A 14,134-nucleotide genomic window follows, 5' to 3' on the forward strand; every position below is an offset into this window, starting at 1 on the left:
GAAATAGACCATAAGAGCTCATTCTCCAAAGCAGTAGCCCCACTGGGAAGACCCTGCTTTGCTCATTCTCCCAGAGGGTGGGCAGTCCAGATCTAAGTAAAGAACTGAAAAGTCTTGTTGTGGAAGAGACATAAATGTTATTTAATTATCTGCAACAGATTTTTTTTAATGTAGCAGTTTAAACATTAGCCTCATTCTTAGTTTCCTTTTGTCTGCCTCATTGCTTATCATGATAGAACCAAAATTAGGCCTAGTCCAGAGAAGAGTCATCCACCTCTGACAGACCTCTAAATTGTGTCCTCCTTCCTATCCATTCCCCCCCACCAAAAAAAAATCCACATGTTGAAGTCTTAACCCCTAGCACCTCAGAATATAACCATATTTGGTGATAGGGTCTTTAAAGAAGCAATTGAAATGAGGTCACTGGGGTGTACCCTACTCCAGTATGATTGGTTTTATTTTAAGAGGAAATTTGGACACCAGATATATACAGAAGAAAGATGATGTAGTAACACAAGGAGAAGACAGCCATCTACAAGCTGAGGAATAAAGCCTCAGAAGAAACCAATCCTGCTGATACTTTGATATCAGACTTTCAGCCTCCAGAACTGTCAGAAAATAAATTTCTGTTGTTTAAGCCACTCAATCTGTGGTATCTTGTTACAGCAGCCCTAGCAAACTAATATGGCATGCAATACATTAATATAATGTTACATGCAAATTCTCTGTCTCCTTATCTGTAGATCAAAGATACCACTAGCACTTACTTCCACCAGAACTGAAAAAATAAATTAAATAATGCACAGTCTCTAGAAAATAGTACTAATAAAAAAAGAAATATTTTTATTACTATGATAATAAAAATAATACTTAAAAAAGACTCTAACATTTTTTCCCAATATGCCAAAAGCAAGATATAAGTGCCATATAGTTTATTCCTTGAGGACAGATCCTTAAGTGCAGAGCCATAATATAAACCCTGACTTAGTCGTCCCTCAAATAACAGAATGTTAGAGCAAACTAAGTCAAGAAGTTTCAGATGTGCAGAGAGAAAAGCAAGAGACATACATCAACAAGAATAAAATACTGAAAATAGAAAAACTGGATGGTACACCGAAGAAGACCATTCTGATATTCCGTATTAAAAACCTACCCAAGCTGCCTCAATGGGGAAAAGAAACACATGCCCTAGAAACCCTTTGGAGATTGACGTATTAACCCATACTTGCTAGCTGGTTGACTTAGATACCTCAATGAGCCTGTGATTCCTAATGAGCAAAATGCAGATAATAATAAGGTCTCAGTTTTCTTAGAAAGACTCTGAGATGATCTGCACTGCTTCCAAACATGCTCTTGGAACCTGGATGAGGTGCATCTATGAAAGTTACTATGAAAGAGACATTGCATAGTTTATTTTTTCTTTCAAGAAAATAAGTTTGAGAAATAAAAATAAATGTAGTTTTGTAAATGTTCAACCATAATGTGAGCTTCTCCAGATCCTATATTTTTTATATTTCCTGAATTAGGCATATAATATTGGCTCAATTAAATAATGGATTAATTAAACCACCATTTTTCCAGGTCTGTCTCAAGTACCATGGGGGGGGGAGCATGGAAGATTATTGTAAGTAGTTTATGAACTTTGTTTTTTAAAATATTGAAACAAAGAATGAAAATATAATTCTCTTTTCTTTTTTTTCTTTTTTTTTTTTTTGAGACAGAGTCTCAGCTCTGTCACCCTGGCTAGAGTAGCGTCAGCCTAGCTCACAGCAACCTCAAACTCCTGGGTTCAAGCAATCATCCTGCCTCTCAAGTAGCTGAGACTACAGGGGCACACCACCATGCTCAGCAATTCTTTTCTATTTTTAGTGGAGATCAGGTCTCACTCTTGCTCAGAGCTGGTCTCTAACTCCTGAGCTCAAGCCATCCTCCCGCTTTGCCCTCCCAGAGTGTGAGAATTTATAGGCGTAAGCCACCACACCCTCTTTTCTATTCTCCAAATCTTTCTGATTAAGTAACTATAAAGTGTCAATTTGATGCTGGCAGATCTTTAAGGCCTCAATAACACTTGTTAATCTATTTTTTTTTAAATTTGTAACAAGGAACAAGTCTCAGGCTCAAAGTAGTGGGCAGCAAACAGCATATAATGTCAATTGAATAATATTTTTATTATTAAATTTATTAATGAATATATTCAATTCAATAAATTCATTTATTATTTATATATTGTTTTATTTTATATTGTTGTATAGGTATCTTCTGTTAATGGTCAGAAGTAGAAATTTTCTACAAAGTTGTCCTTTAAAATATATTGATTGCATTTTCTAAAAAGTATGCTTAAAGAAAAATATTAAGTAAATAATATAGATTGTACCCAGATACAGTAAAAAGAGAAAAGAACCATAAAAGTGGTACTTAAGTGACAAGTTTGAACAATACTGAAAAAAATATTACCAATGTCATAAAACACTGAACGATGATAAAACCTACTATGGCTATAATAGTCAGCCCACTGTATCTGTGGGTTCTGCATTGGTGGATCCAACTCTTGCAGCTCAGAAAACAATACCTCAAAATTAAAGTTTCAGGAGCAGCCTTGGAAGCAAAAGTTTTTCTTTGACCTCCACCATGGCTATTTTAAGACTTTTGTCCTACACAATTATTATTTTTCTTTAATTCATCTCAAAAGTTGTTTATAATCAGCTACAGTTCAAAATTTGCTGCTTCTTTAAGAAAATCCATGTAAACGACTCTGACAAGTACATATTCCTATATGGCTATCTGTACTCTGTTGAACCTATGCGTGAAAACAGACAATTTCCCCTGTATCTTTGGGCCTTCATTCTATGAGCGTACACACAGATGAATGTATACTCATTCTCCTATGTATACATGTTAAATAAGTTTGTATGCCTTTTCTCCAATTAATTTGTCTTTCGTGAGTTGATCTTTTAGCAAACTTTCAGAAAGGGAAGGAGTATTTTCTCTTTGGTCCCTACACAACTATTTGTGGATTGAAAATGTTTGGAAAGAAATCAAAGATAACACAACAATAAAAAAATACAGTTAAAAACAGTATAACAACTATTTACCTAGTGTATACATTGTATTAGGTATTAAAAGTAATATAGAGATAATTTAAAGTATGAAAGAGGGTCTGTGTCAGTTACATGCAAATACCATGCCATTTTATCATAGACCTGGGATTTGATATGAAGGGGGGCCTGGAATCAACTCCCCATGGATACTGACAGACTATTGAATTTTAGCTTATCTTTATAAATTATATATCTATTTATGTTCAGTAAATATATGAATTATACTATATTTATTATTAACTGTAACTGCTATAGGAATTTGGAAGGGGTCAATATTCTGTAATGTGGCAATCTGACAAAGTTTCTTGGAAGGAGTTCAGCCTTGAAAGAAAGTGTTGTGCAGGCCAGGCGTGGTGGCTCACGCCTGTGATGCTAGCACTCTGAGAGGCCTGGGCAGGCGGACCTCTCAAGGTCAAGTGTTCGAAACCAGCCTGAGCAAGAGCGAGACCCCATCTCTACTATAAATTAGAAAGAAATTAATTGACCAACTAATATATATGGAAATAATTAGCCAGGAGTGGTGGCGCAGCTACTTGGGAGGCTGAGGCAGGAGGATTGCTTGAGCCCAGGAGATTGAGGTTGCTGTGAGCTAGGCTGATGCCACGGCACTCACTCTAGCCTGGGCAAGAAAGCGAGACTCTGTCTCAAAAAAAAAAAAAAAAGAAAGAAAGAAAAAGAAAGTGTTGCTAAGACTTTAGTTGGTATATTACCAATTAATGTACAATGAATCCCCTCCAAATTTGGCAGCATATTACAGCAAACATTTATTACCTTTCAGAGATTCTGAGGGTCAGGATTGTGAAAGGAGCTCAGCAAGGTGGTGCTGACTCAGGGTCTCTCAGGAGGTTTCAGTCAAGGACTGTGGTCATTTGAAGACTCAGCTGGAACTGAAGCTTCCATGACCCAAGAAGAGGCTCACGCATATGACTGTTGGCTAGAGGCCTCAGTTTCTCACCATGTGGGTATCTCTCAAGGGCTACTCCTGACCAGGGCCTGCCTTCCTTCCTCTAGAGTCAGAGATCCAAGAGAGAGTAAGAGTGATCAAGATGGGATTCCCTTATCTAATCTTGGAAGTGAAAGACCCTCACTTCTGTTGTATTCTGTTGACCAACCCTGGTACAATGTGGGAATAGCTACACAAAGATGTAAACAGCAGAAGGCAAGAGTCAGTTAGTAGCATCTTGAAGGCTGCTTCCCAGGCTGCCCACTGTTCTGTGGGCACAGAACAGTGTGTCTATCAACCCTCACAACCATAGTGTCACCTGAGGAGTTTCAGATATATCAGATGCTCAGGCTCCTCCCGTGATTAATTAAATCAGAATTTTTGGCATGGGAGCTAAGCAATGATACTTTTCCCTGCTAAAGTTTTACCAGTGATTTTGATGCACGATTAAAGCTCAGAACCATTGGATAGAAGAGGAATGAGAAATTGGGAGTATAAACATATATATATATATATATATATATATATATATATATATATATATATATACATGGGCTATTTGGTAATTACCTTACTTACATGGAAATGTTCTAACAAGGGAAAGTATGAGAGAGTTTTCTCTCTTTGCTTCAGACAAGGGTAGAAATAAGGCTTGAAATCTAAAGAAGTAGCAGGAAACTTAAAATGCAGGCATGGGCACCTTTATCAGATGATTAGGTATGGCTTTAAAGTTTGTGAGGTCCCTGATGCCCCCAACTTGAAACAGATTCATAAAAGTTGATTTTCTCATGGGCATTTGCTTAGTTCGGAGGTTGTGGACAATGGGACTATTCTGAAACAGAAAGCAACTGTTGAGAGTGAAAGTTCTGGATTTCCCATATCTGTAGGTAAGGGTCTAGCTGCTAGAACTTCCCTGGGATTCCTATTGTCCTGACTCAGGCTGGGAATTCTCCTTTCCTCTATTCTTTCTATGAGGTTTAAGCAAAGAAGTAAAATGACATGTATACATGGAATGCCTTGTATATTGTCCCTGTAAAGTCAGGATTGGGATTGAGATAAGCACAGCTGATCACACAAAAACCCACAGCTTTCTACAGCTATAATACTAAGAATTTGAAATACTGGGCAATACTATCCAAAGCCATTGTAATGTCATATAAAGTCCCACACATTCTGGAAGCCCCTTCTCCATATGTTAGCCATCCTCCAGCTAATTCTCTCCTTCCTCAGTTTCAACCACATTACAACTGCCTTGCTTTTCCTTGACTAATATCAGTTATCTCTCCCTCCCACTGCTCCCACCCCAAACACCTCAGGTTCTCTTTACTTGTTCATTCTTTATTCTTTCTACAATTATCTTCCTCAAAGTTCTACTCCCTCATCTCATCTTTCGTTAAATTTCACCTTCTTGATGAACATTCTGTGATTATGTTATTAAAATGAAAAATACAAAGCCATTCTTTCTTTTCTGCTTTTTTAAATCTCCCAAACATTTAATATTATTTGACACTCTCTTTTAATGTATTTGTTTGTTTTTTACCCTAAAAGAAAATAAATTCTGTGAATGCATGACTTTTTGTCTGTATAGTTCACTGTAATATTTCTGGTACCTGGAAGAGTTTCTGGCACATGGCATGTGTTCAACAAGTATCTACTGAAATTAAAAATGAACTGGAAAATAACTATAGTCAACACCATATGGGCTGAACTGTGTGGTTCAGTTTGATAAGTAGTGAAAGTGTCCTAAGCCTTTCAAATGCCAAATAATATATAAAATTCCTCTTTAATATATAAAAATTATATATATATAAAACAATCGCAATTCATAACGTATCCTCACTGATCATTACAACAGTCATATAATTGTGAATTGCTTTTTTCTCCAATTTACAAATATAGACATTGAATTTCAGAGGAGCCAAAATCTTGACTTCTTGAAGTAGTCATATGTTTTAGGAGTTGGCCTCCTAATTTCAAAGCTGGGTACCAGTGTAGGTTACATAGATCAACCATAAAAGAGGAGACCAATAATGTCAGTTAAAAATGTATTCCAAAACAAAAATATTAAATACTAATAGAAGACTATCTAGAAACAAATTACATATCTGAGATTCTTGGGTTTAAAGGAGCCAAAATTGTAAAGATATAGGAAAGACAGGGAGGTCCCAGCTTACACATAGGCAGGGTGTATGTGTATACTAAAGGTTCAAACAGGAAGGAGAAAACTCTGGAGAAACTTCAAAAAAGAAAAACAATTTAAGTTAAAATAATCAGGAAAAGTTTCAGAGGAAGTAAGACTTGGGATTGGCTCTTAAGAACAGACAAGGTTTGGATGGTGGATCAACGTTGACTTTACAGTAGCAGAGAACAGCTGTAAGGTATATTTCAGAAAACAATAATTCTACCTATATAAACCTAATATCCATCTATTTCTTCACTACAACAATAACAGTAGTAATTTCAGATTGAATAATGTTGATCTAGTAAAAAAATGGATTTCGCTCCCGGCCGAGATGTCTGACATGGAGGATGTTTTCATGTGCAATGATGAGGAGGACTACGACCTGGAATACTCTGAAGATAGCAACTCTGAGCCAAATGTGGATTTGGAAAATCAGTACTATAATTCCAAAGCATTAAAAGAAGATGGCCCAAAAGCAGCATTAAGCAGTTTCCAAAAAGTTTTGGAACTTGAAGATGGATTTACTGCAGGAATTCTATGAAACAACACTGGAAGCTTTGAAAGATGCTAAGAATGATAGACTGTGGTTTAAGACAAACACAAAGCTTGGAAAATTATATTTAGAACGAGAGGAATATGGAAAGCTTCAAAAAATTTTACGCCAGTTACATCAGTCCTGCCAGACTGATGATGGAGAAGATGACCTGAAAAAAGGTACCCAGTTATTAGAAATATATGCTTTGGAGATTCAAATGTACACGGCACAGAAAAATAACAAAAAACTTAAAGCACTCTATGAACAGTCATTTCACATCAAGTCTGCCATCCCTCATCCACTGATCATGGGAGTTATCAGAGAATGTGGTGGTAAAATGCACTTGAGAGAAGGTGAATTTGAAAAGGCACACACTGATTTTTTTGAAGCCTTTAAGAATTATGATGAATCAGGAAGTCCAAGACGAACTACTTGCTTAAAATATTTGCTATTAGCAAATATGCTAATGAAATCGGGAATAAATCCATTTGACTCGCAAGAGGCCAAGCCGTACAAAAATGATCCAGAAATTTTAGCAATGACGAATTTAGTAAGTGCCTATCAGAATAATGACATCACTGAATTTGAAAAAATTATGAAAACAAATCACAGCAACATCATGGATGATCCTTTCATAAGAGAACACATTGAAGAGCTTTTGCAAAACATCAGAACACAAGTGCTCATAAAATTAATTAAGCCTTACACAAGAATACATATTCCTTTTATTTCTAAGGAGTTAAACATAGATGTAGCTGATGTGGAGAGCTTGCTGGTGCAGTGCATATTGGATAACACTATTCATGGCCGAATTGATCAAGTCAACCAGCTCCTTGAACTGGATCATCAGAAGAGGGGTGGTGCACAATATACTGCACTAGATAAATGGATCAACCAACTAAATTCTCTCAACCAGGCTGTAGTCAGTAAACTGGCTTAACAAAGAACAAGTTTTTTCAGATGTCCTTAAGGCAACAGTGCAGAGATGTAATCCTTAAAAGAACTGGGAATGGCAAAACTACTGTCGGTTGATGTGTCCTGAAAATTATTGGAGTTATGGCAGAAGTGCTTTTTTGATCAACTGGTTTGTGTTTTGCTGCTGTATTTATCCCAAGAAAAACAGCTTTAATCTCCAGAAGAAAACCAAAATACCATCGGATTTATGCTGTATTGACATCTTGCCCTAAATTTACAACATCATAGTAATTTGTCATGGGCAACATGACCAGAGAGAAGATTTTTGTCATGATTTTAAATACACTGACACGCTACTGTTGGTTAAATTTAAACATGTTTTACCTGCAGAAATTCTCTCACAAATAACCTGCAATAACTTGAAATGCATACCCTTTTGAACACTTCCTTTTCTCATGTATAAATTAAAATGTTTGCTGCATTTTGCAAAATGTCAATTCTCCAGAAATGTGTCCGTATATTTCTGTACCTGCAGTGTAGTAAAGGTTTAGATGAAACCCCATAATTATAGTGGCATACTGTCACTTAGGTTTCAAGCAGCAAAATAAATAGTGCAGCTCAGAAATTGTAAAAAAAAAAAAAAAAAAATGGATTTCTGCAAAGTGTTTCTGATATAGGAGTTGTCCCAATGAAGGGAGGAAAGACCCCCCCTGAATTTGACAAGTGTGTTCTTGGTTTCATGTGGGAAAGAATTAGAGAGCAAGCCAACTAGCAACAGAAAGTTTATTGAAAGAGAGACAGACAATACATCTTACTCAACATATAGAGTAAGGATCCTTTCCTGAGCAAAAGGAGGACCTCTTATTTAGCAATGGTGACATTTTCATGTATTCAAAAACCTGGTTAGGGAATAGCTGTGCATGACCAGCATTGTCTTGAGGCCAGGCCATAAAAGTTAATCACAAACTGCTGTCACAGAAAGTCAAACACAGTTTGTAAGGCATACAGCTTAGTATTAATAATTCATCCATCCTTGGGTGATCCTGGGCTGGCAACATACTGGTGACTTCTTTGTTCAGGGTGGTTAGGGTCTGGCATCAGTCAAAATGGCTGCACTCAGGCTCTCTTGGCCTTCATTTTTTGCCTTAACCCTACATTATTTCCATCAACCTTTTCGAAGCTGGAGGGAAGACAGTTACTGGCTTTGTCTGAAGACTCAGCTCCTTAATTCTTTGATCTTTGCTCTTTGAGGTCATAAATTTGGCCCAAATTTTGTGCTTTTTATTCATTCCAACAGGCCTAAGGCCATTTACCTTTTAATGGGAAAAGATTGGCTAATACCTAGAAAAATAATAAAGGTTTAGGGTTTTAAGATCATATCATCTGATGGTCTGTAGAACACTTGGGGCTTGTATCTCACATTGATTCCTGAGAGGCAAAATGGCTCTCCCAGCCTACACACTGGGAGACCACACTTCTCTCTTGGAGAAAATGCCTTCCCACTACTCTCCCTCCTTTGTGTTTCAAAAAGATTGCCTTTTTATCCAGAATTTTCCTCCTTATTATAGAAAAAAGAGTAACGGAGAAATAGAATGAGATGAAACGTGTAGGTGACTCAGAGAAGAAACTGACCTATATTCTAAACTCTTTTAACCAGGATAAATTTTGACCATGTGAAAATAGTAAACAGACATGCCATTCCTTAAAATGGTGAAACATTCAAGGTGAGTGGAAAACGAAGCAAAAGCAAAATCAAGTTACATCTTAAATTAGAACAACTTCATAGGAAAGGTGTGCAGCTGGGGGAGTGCAGAGTACTTTGATCTACCTGGGACAAAAGTAAAGAAAATAACTATTAATAGTAGAAAAATTCAAGCTGCAGGCATAGCACCTGGATTAGCTAGGAAGGATCCAAATACTCCTCACTGGTGGGAAGAGGTGCTTTAAATTGGTTCTAACTTCTTTCTTTCCTTCCTCCATTTTATCTCAACACCTTGAGGTCATTTTGTGCAAATTAGGCCTAAAATGGAGGTAGCAAGAAAACACATTTCCATCACTTACTTTAAAAAGAAAAATCTAAAGAACATACCACTCAGAATACATATTTATTGAGCTCCCTATAGAGAGGCCTGAAAATGGTGGTACAACCTACAAAACATCCAGCTAATTATTTTCTTTATATTTTAATATTTTTACCGTAAAGGACATTTGAAATTTTCTAGGCACTGATAACTCCACCGGGGAATTATCAGTATTAAATGAGTCTGGATATTAAGTGAAATAAGCACAATAAAACTCCTGTCTTGGGTGTTTGCTGTTTGTAACACATAAAAATTGGTAGCAGATAATCTTAAACACCAGAAGACAACAAGGTATCTTTTGCATAAATAAAGCGTTTATCAAAGGCTTCAGAAAAATGCTGCCTTTGGCTACTTTCAAGGGAGGAACAAAATGAGCGACAGTTCTTTTTGGAAAGTGTGGATGGCTCTGAAAAGAGCCTTTGGGGTGTGGGCAGCTACCGAGGAGCTCACTTGGAGCTGGTGTACTTGGTGACGGCCTTGGTGCCCTCGGACACGGCGTGCTTGGCCAGCTCCCCCGGCAGCAGCAGGCGCACCGCCGTCTGGATCTCCCTGGAGGTGATGGTCGAGCGCTTGTTGTAATGCGCCAGGCGAGAGGCCTCGCCCGCGATGCGCTCGAAGATGTCGTTGACGAAGGAATTCATGATGCCCATGGCCTTCGAGGAGATGCCGGTGTCGGGGTGGACCTGCTTCAGCACCTTGTACACGTACACGGAGTAGCTCTCCTTTCGGCTGCGCTTGCGTTTCTTGCCGTCCTTCTTCTGGACCTTGGTCACTGCTTTCTTGGAGCCCTTCTTTGGGGCCGGGGCCGACTTGGCCGGTTCAGGCATGGTGGAAATTAGCTGCAAATAAAGTAGAGAGAAGCAGAAGAAAGGCTGCGCAAAGCCGTACCCTACGCTCTTTGTTTAAAACTTCTTATGCAAATGACGTGATTAGTAAAATCATGTATGTGATTGGTGGTGACTCTTGATGATGTCAAATATAAATATGTCCAATCAAAATAAACGTATTTAGTAACCGCGATTCCATTGGTTTAAATGAACCTGCACCTTTACCCAATGGCATTGTTTTATTTTCGCGCCAAATATTGACTATAAGTACTGCAGCGTTGGCTTATATACTTCAGGCTTTCAGCAATCGTGACTATTACCATGTCTGGACGCGGCAAACAAGGAGGCAAGGCTCGTGCCAAAGCTAAAACCCGCTCCTCCCGGGCCGGACTTCAGTTCCCCGTAGGCCGTGTACACCGCCTGCTCCGCAAAGGAAACTACTCTGAGCGGGTCGGAGCCGGCGCCCCGGTGTACCTGGCGGCGGTGCTGGAGTACCTGACCGCCGAGATCCTGGAGCTGGCGGGCAACGCGGCTCGCGACAACAAGAAGACGCGCATCATCCCGCGCCACCTGCAGCTGGCCATCCGCAACGACGAGGAGCTCAACAAGCTGCTGGGCAAAGTCACCATCGCTCAGGGCGGCGTCCTGCCCAACATCCAGGCCGTGCTGCTGCCCAAGAAGACCGAGAGCCACCACAAAGCCAAGGGCAAGTAAAGTGCCGACAGCACCGCCCCACGAACCAACGGCTCTTTTCAGAGCCACCTACTATTTCTATGAGGGAGCTGGGTCACTAATAAGACGTCAGTGGATACTGGGGAGAGGAAGTCGGTTCACGTACTAAAACGTGAGTCATAGGAAGGCCAAACGCGCACAAAATTGGACTCTCCCCCATCTTAATCTAGGTGGTGAAGATCTTGCCATATTCCGATTCCTGCAGTGAGTAAAGCTTTAAAAGCGGCAATCATGGTAAGATATAGAAAACTACCATTATAGTTCCTGGCTTAGATTCGAAAGCACCGCTTTGCGTCCTTTGCGCGCCCACCAATCACGTTTCAGAAGGTAAATGACCTCAAACCTCACACGTACCTGAGTGTAGGGAGAAGAAATTCCTCCAAAAATCGGAGGCTGAGATTGAGGTCAAACTGGTACTACTCTGTGAACAGCACTTTTGAGAGCTCTCTGGGTGGCTCTGAAAAGAGCCTTTGGGGCTTTGTTGCGGTATTTACACGCAAACTTCCTACTTCTTTTTGGGCGCCGCCTTCTTGGACTTTGCAGCTTTGGGCTTTGCCGCCTTAGGCTTAGCAGCCTTCGGCTTGGCCGCCTTTGGCTTAACCGCCTTGGGCTTGGCGGGGCTCTTAGCTGCCTTCTTCGGCTTGGCAGTGGCTTTAGCCTTTTTGGGGCTCTTCGCCACTTTCTTGACCCCAGCTGCCGCAGGCTTTTTCGCTTTCTTCGGAGTCTTCTTCACTGCCTTTTTAGCTCCCGCAGTCTTCTTGGGCTTCTTAGGGGTGGCCCCAGCAGGCTTCTTAGCTTTAGCTGCTCCCGCCTTCTTAGCTTTGGGCTTGGCTTCCCCGGAGGCCGCCTTCTTGTTCAGTTTGAAGGAGCCAGACGCGCCGGTGCCCTTGGTCTGCACCAGGGTGCCCTTGCTCACCAAACTTTTGAGGCCCAGTTTGATGCGGCTGTTGTTCTTTTCTACGTCGTAGCCACCAGCTGCTAAGGCCTTCTTAAGCGCAGCCAAAGAAAGGCCATTGCGCTCCTTGGAAGCGGCCACAGCCTTAGTGATCAGCTCAGAGACAGGGGGCCCTGTCGCCTTGCGCTTAGCCGCGCCTGCGCCGGCCGATTTCTTAGTTGCTTTCTTCTTGGCAGGGGATTTCTCCACCTGCGCCGGGGCGGCTGTCTCGGCAGGAGCGGTTTCCGACATGGTGCTAAGAAACTGCTAAAGAAGAAGAGATGCCAAAGAGCAAGTTTTGCAATGCTGCTTTGCTCGGGCCTGGGGCTTATATAAGCCGGCGCTGCCCTGTGATTGGTGGAGCGTCCAATCCACCGCCCTCGGGCCACAGCCGCTCCTGGTTGGACTCTCAAATTGTGTTTGTTAGTCCCTGAAATTTGATTAAATGCTTAAAACAACGGTACAGAATTTTACACTTTGAAGCTCCAAACGAGGAAAACAATCTCCAGGTTCACGTACTTGTTTGTGTTTTCACCAATCGTGAGCAATTGACGAAAGATATTTTTTAAAATCCCTTCAGCTTTTCATAAGAATCTACCCGGCTGAGGGCATCATGCTAGTTAGTTGCATGTTGCAATAAATTTCTACTAAGAATCTAGTGAAAGTTGTTTAAAAAGATTTGTCCCTACGTTCAGCCTTTGATTTTTTCAAGAGGAAAGACACTAGGTTCCTTGGTTTGGACATAAACTTTGTTTCTAACTGTAGCAAGTAACACAGGCACAGAGCTGCTGGTTGCCTACACAGCCCCAAATTAACCACATAGACCTTACTTTGCACACTGGTTCTATCTCCTAGGAGTTTCCAAGGGCTGATATCTTTAAAGAATGAGATTTTGCAGCTTGGAAAGAGTATAGTTGTCAGTGATTTCTTCCACATTGTGGCAGGAGGAATACAAATTGCTTTGACTTCAGAATCTAGCCACCTGGGTTCAAATCCAAACTTAAATTTGGAATACTTTCTGATTGAAGTGCTCTCTTCAGGTCCCCGGGCAAATCCATTAAAATAGGGAAGAAAAATACTTAGCATAGATAATTTGCTTTAGATAAAACTCTCAAACATATTGAAAATTATTCAATGGCTCCCGGTGGCACTCAAATGCACAAACTGTTTAGATGACCTGACCCTATCAGGTTTTCAAAACGTTCTTTCCACTGATCCCACTGAAATCTCCATCAACATTTAATAAGCTGCATGCACCACCACGAATACCCTCTTCTGTAATACATCAATATGGACACATCAATATGAATATTTTTATGTATTAAAGTACAAACAGATTCATATTTTAGAATAACTGGCTACTAACTATAAGAAGGTTGAATTGAGTGTTGAAGCACTGAAGTTTATAGGGGTTCACAAGAACTCAGGACAACATAACTGAGAGAGTGAGGTTGGAATGAAGGGTGAAGTTTGCTGTTTGGGGGAAGGAGGGGAATGGATAGGATTTTGTGCCTGAGTAACAAAGGAGATCAAGGATGATTCAAATCTTTAATGAAATCAACAGTTACTCAGTTCTTGCTCATGAAATGCTGTACTGAAAAGTTTAAAGTAGCCAACACACTTCATCCTCTCTCCAAGAGTTCCTGGAGGGGTTGGCAAACTAGGGTCTAAACTAGACAATGGCCTGTTTTTGTATGTCCCTCAAGCTAACAAATGTCTTACATTTCTAAAGGATTGTAAAAAAACAAAAAGAATAAGTGAGACTATATGTGGCCTCCAAAGCCTAAACTGTTTACTACCTGGTCTGTTTGCTGTGTTTTGAACTTCACACAGACACAGATAATGCTACAGGCCTCTTTTAGAACAATGGAAATTGAGAACTAAAGA

At 40.0% G+C, this 14,134-nt stretch overlaps 3 protein-coding genes and 1 pseudogene across 3 annotated transcripts; 2 read left to right on the top strand and 2 right to left on the bottom strand.

The window, feature by feature from the left end:
* Positions 1 to 6,488: 6,488 nt before the first annotated feature.
* On the top strand, positions 6,489 to 8,181 carry LOC105858724 (COP9 signalosome complex subunit 2 pseudogene; annotated as a pseudogene).
* A 1,954-nt stretch (positions 8,182 to 10,135) lies between these two features.
* LOC105858732 (histone H2B type 2-F-like) lies at positions 10,136 to 10,657 on the bottom strand. The gene has a single exon (XM_012742064.2). It carries the CDS (start codon positions 10,579 to 10,581, stop codon positions 10,201 to 10,203), a length of 381 nt encoding a protein of 126 aa, XP_012597518.1. The 5' UTR covers positions 10,582 to 10,657; the 3' UTR covers positions 10,136 to 10,200.
* A 203-nt stretch (positions 10,658 to 10,860) lies between these two features.
* LOC105858730 (histone H2A type 1-D) lies at positions 10,861 to 11,529 on the top strand. Its single transcript, XM_012742062.3, has one exon. It carries the CDS (start codon positions 10,903 to 10,905, stop codon positions 11,293 to 11,295), a length of 393 nt encoding a protein of 130 aa, XP_012597516.1. The 5' UTR covers positions 10,861 to 10,902; the 3' UTR covers positions 11,296 to 11,529.
* Positions 11,530 to 11,760: 231 nt separating this feature from the next.
* H1-5 (H1.5 linker histone, cluster member) lies at positions 11,761 to 12,555 on the bottom strand. The gene has a single exon (XM_012742055.3). It carries the CDS (start codon positions 12,497 to 12,499, stop codon positions 11,819 to 11,821), a length of 681 nt encoding a protein of 226 aa, XP_012597509.1. The 5' UTR covers positions 12,500 to 12,555; the 3' UTR covers positions 11,761 to 11,818.
* Between the last annotated feature and the right edge of the window lie 1,579 nt (positions 12,556 to 14,134).

Source organism: Microcebus murinus, chromosome 15 (genome assembly GCF_040939455.1).
Source record: "Microcebus murinus isolate Inina chromosome 15, M.murinus_Inina_mat1.0, whole genome shotgun sequence".
NCBI lineage: Eukaryota > Metazoa > Chordata > Mammalia > Primates > Cheirogaleidae > Microcebus > Microcebus murinus.

What these genes read in the sequence shown, in the direction of transcription:
- LOC105858732 (XM_012742064.2), bottom strand. Translation starts at nt 10,581, where the DNA reads ATGCCTGAACCGGCCAAGTCGGCCCCGGCCCCAAAGAAGGGCTCCAAG.
- LOC105858730 (XM_012742062.3), top strand. Translation starts at nt 10,903, where the DNA reads ATGTCTGGACGCGGCAAACAAGGAGGCAAGGCTCGTGCCAAAGCTAAA.
- H1-5 (XM_012742055.3), bottom strand. Translation starts at nt 12,499, where the DNA reads ATGTCGGAAACCGCTCCTGCCGAGACAGCCGCCCCGGCGCAGGTGGAG.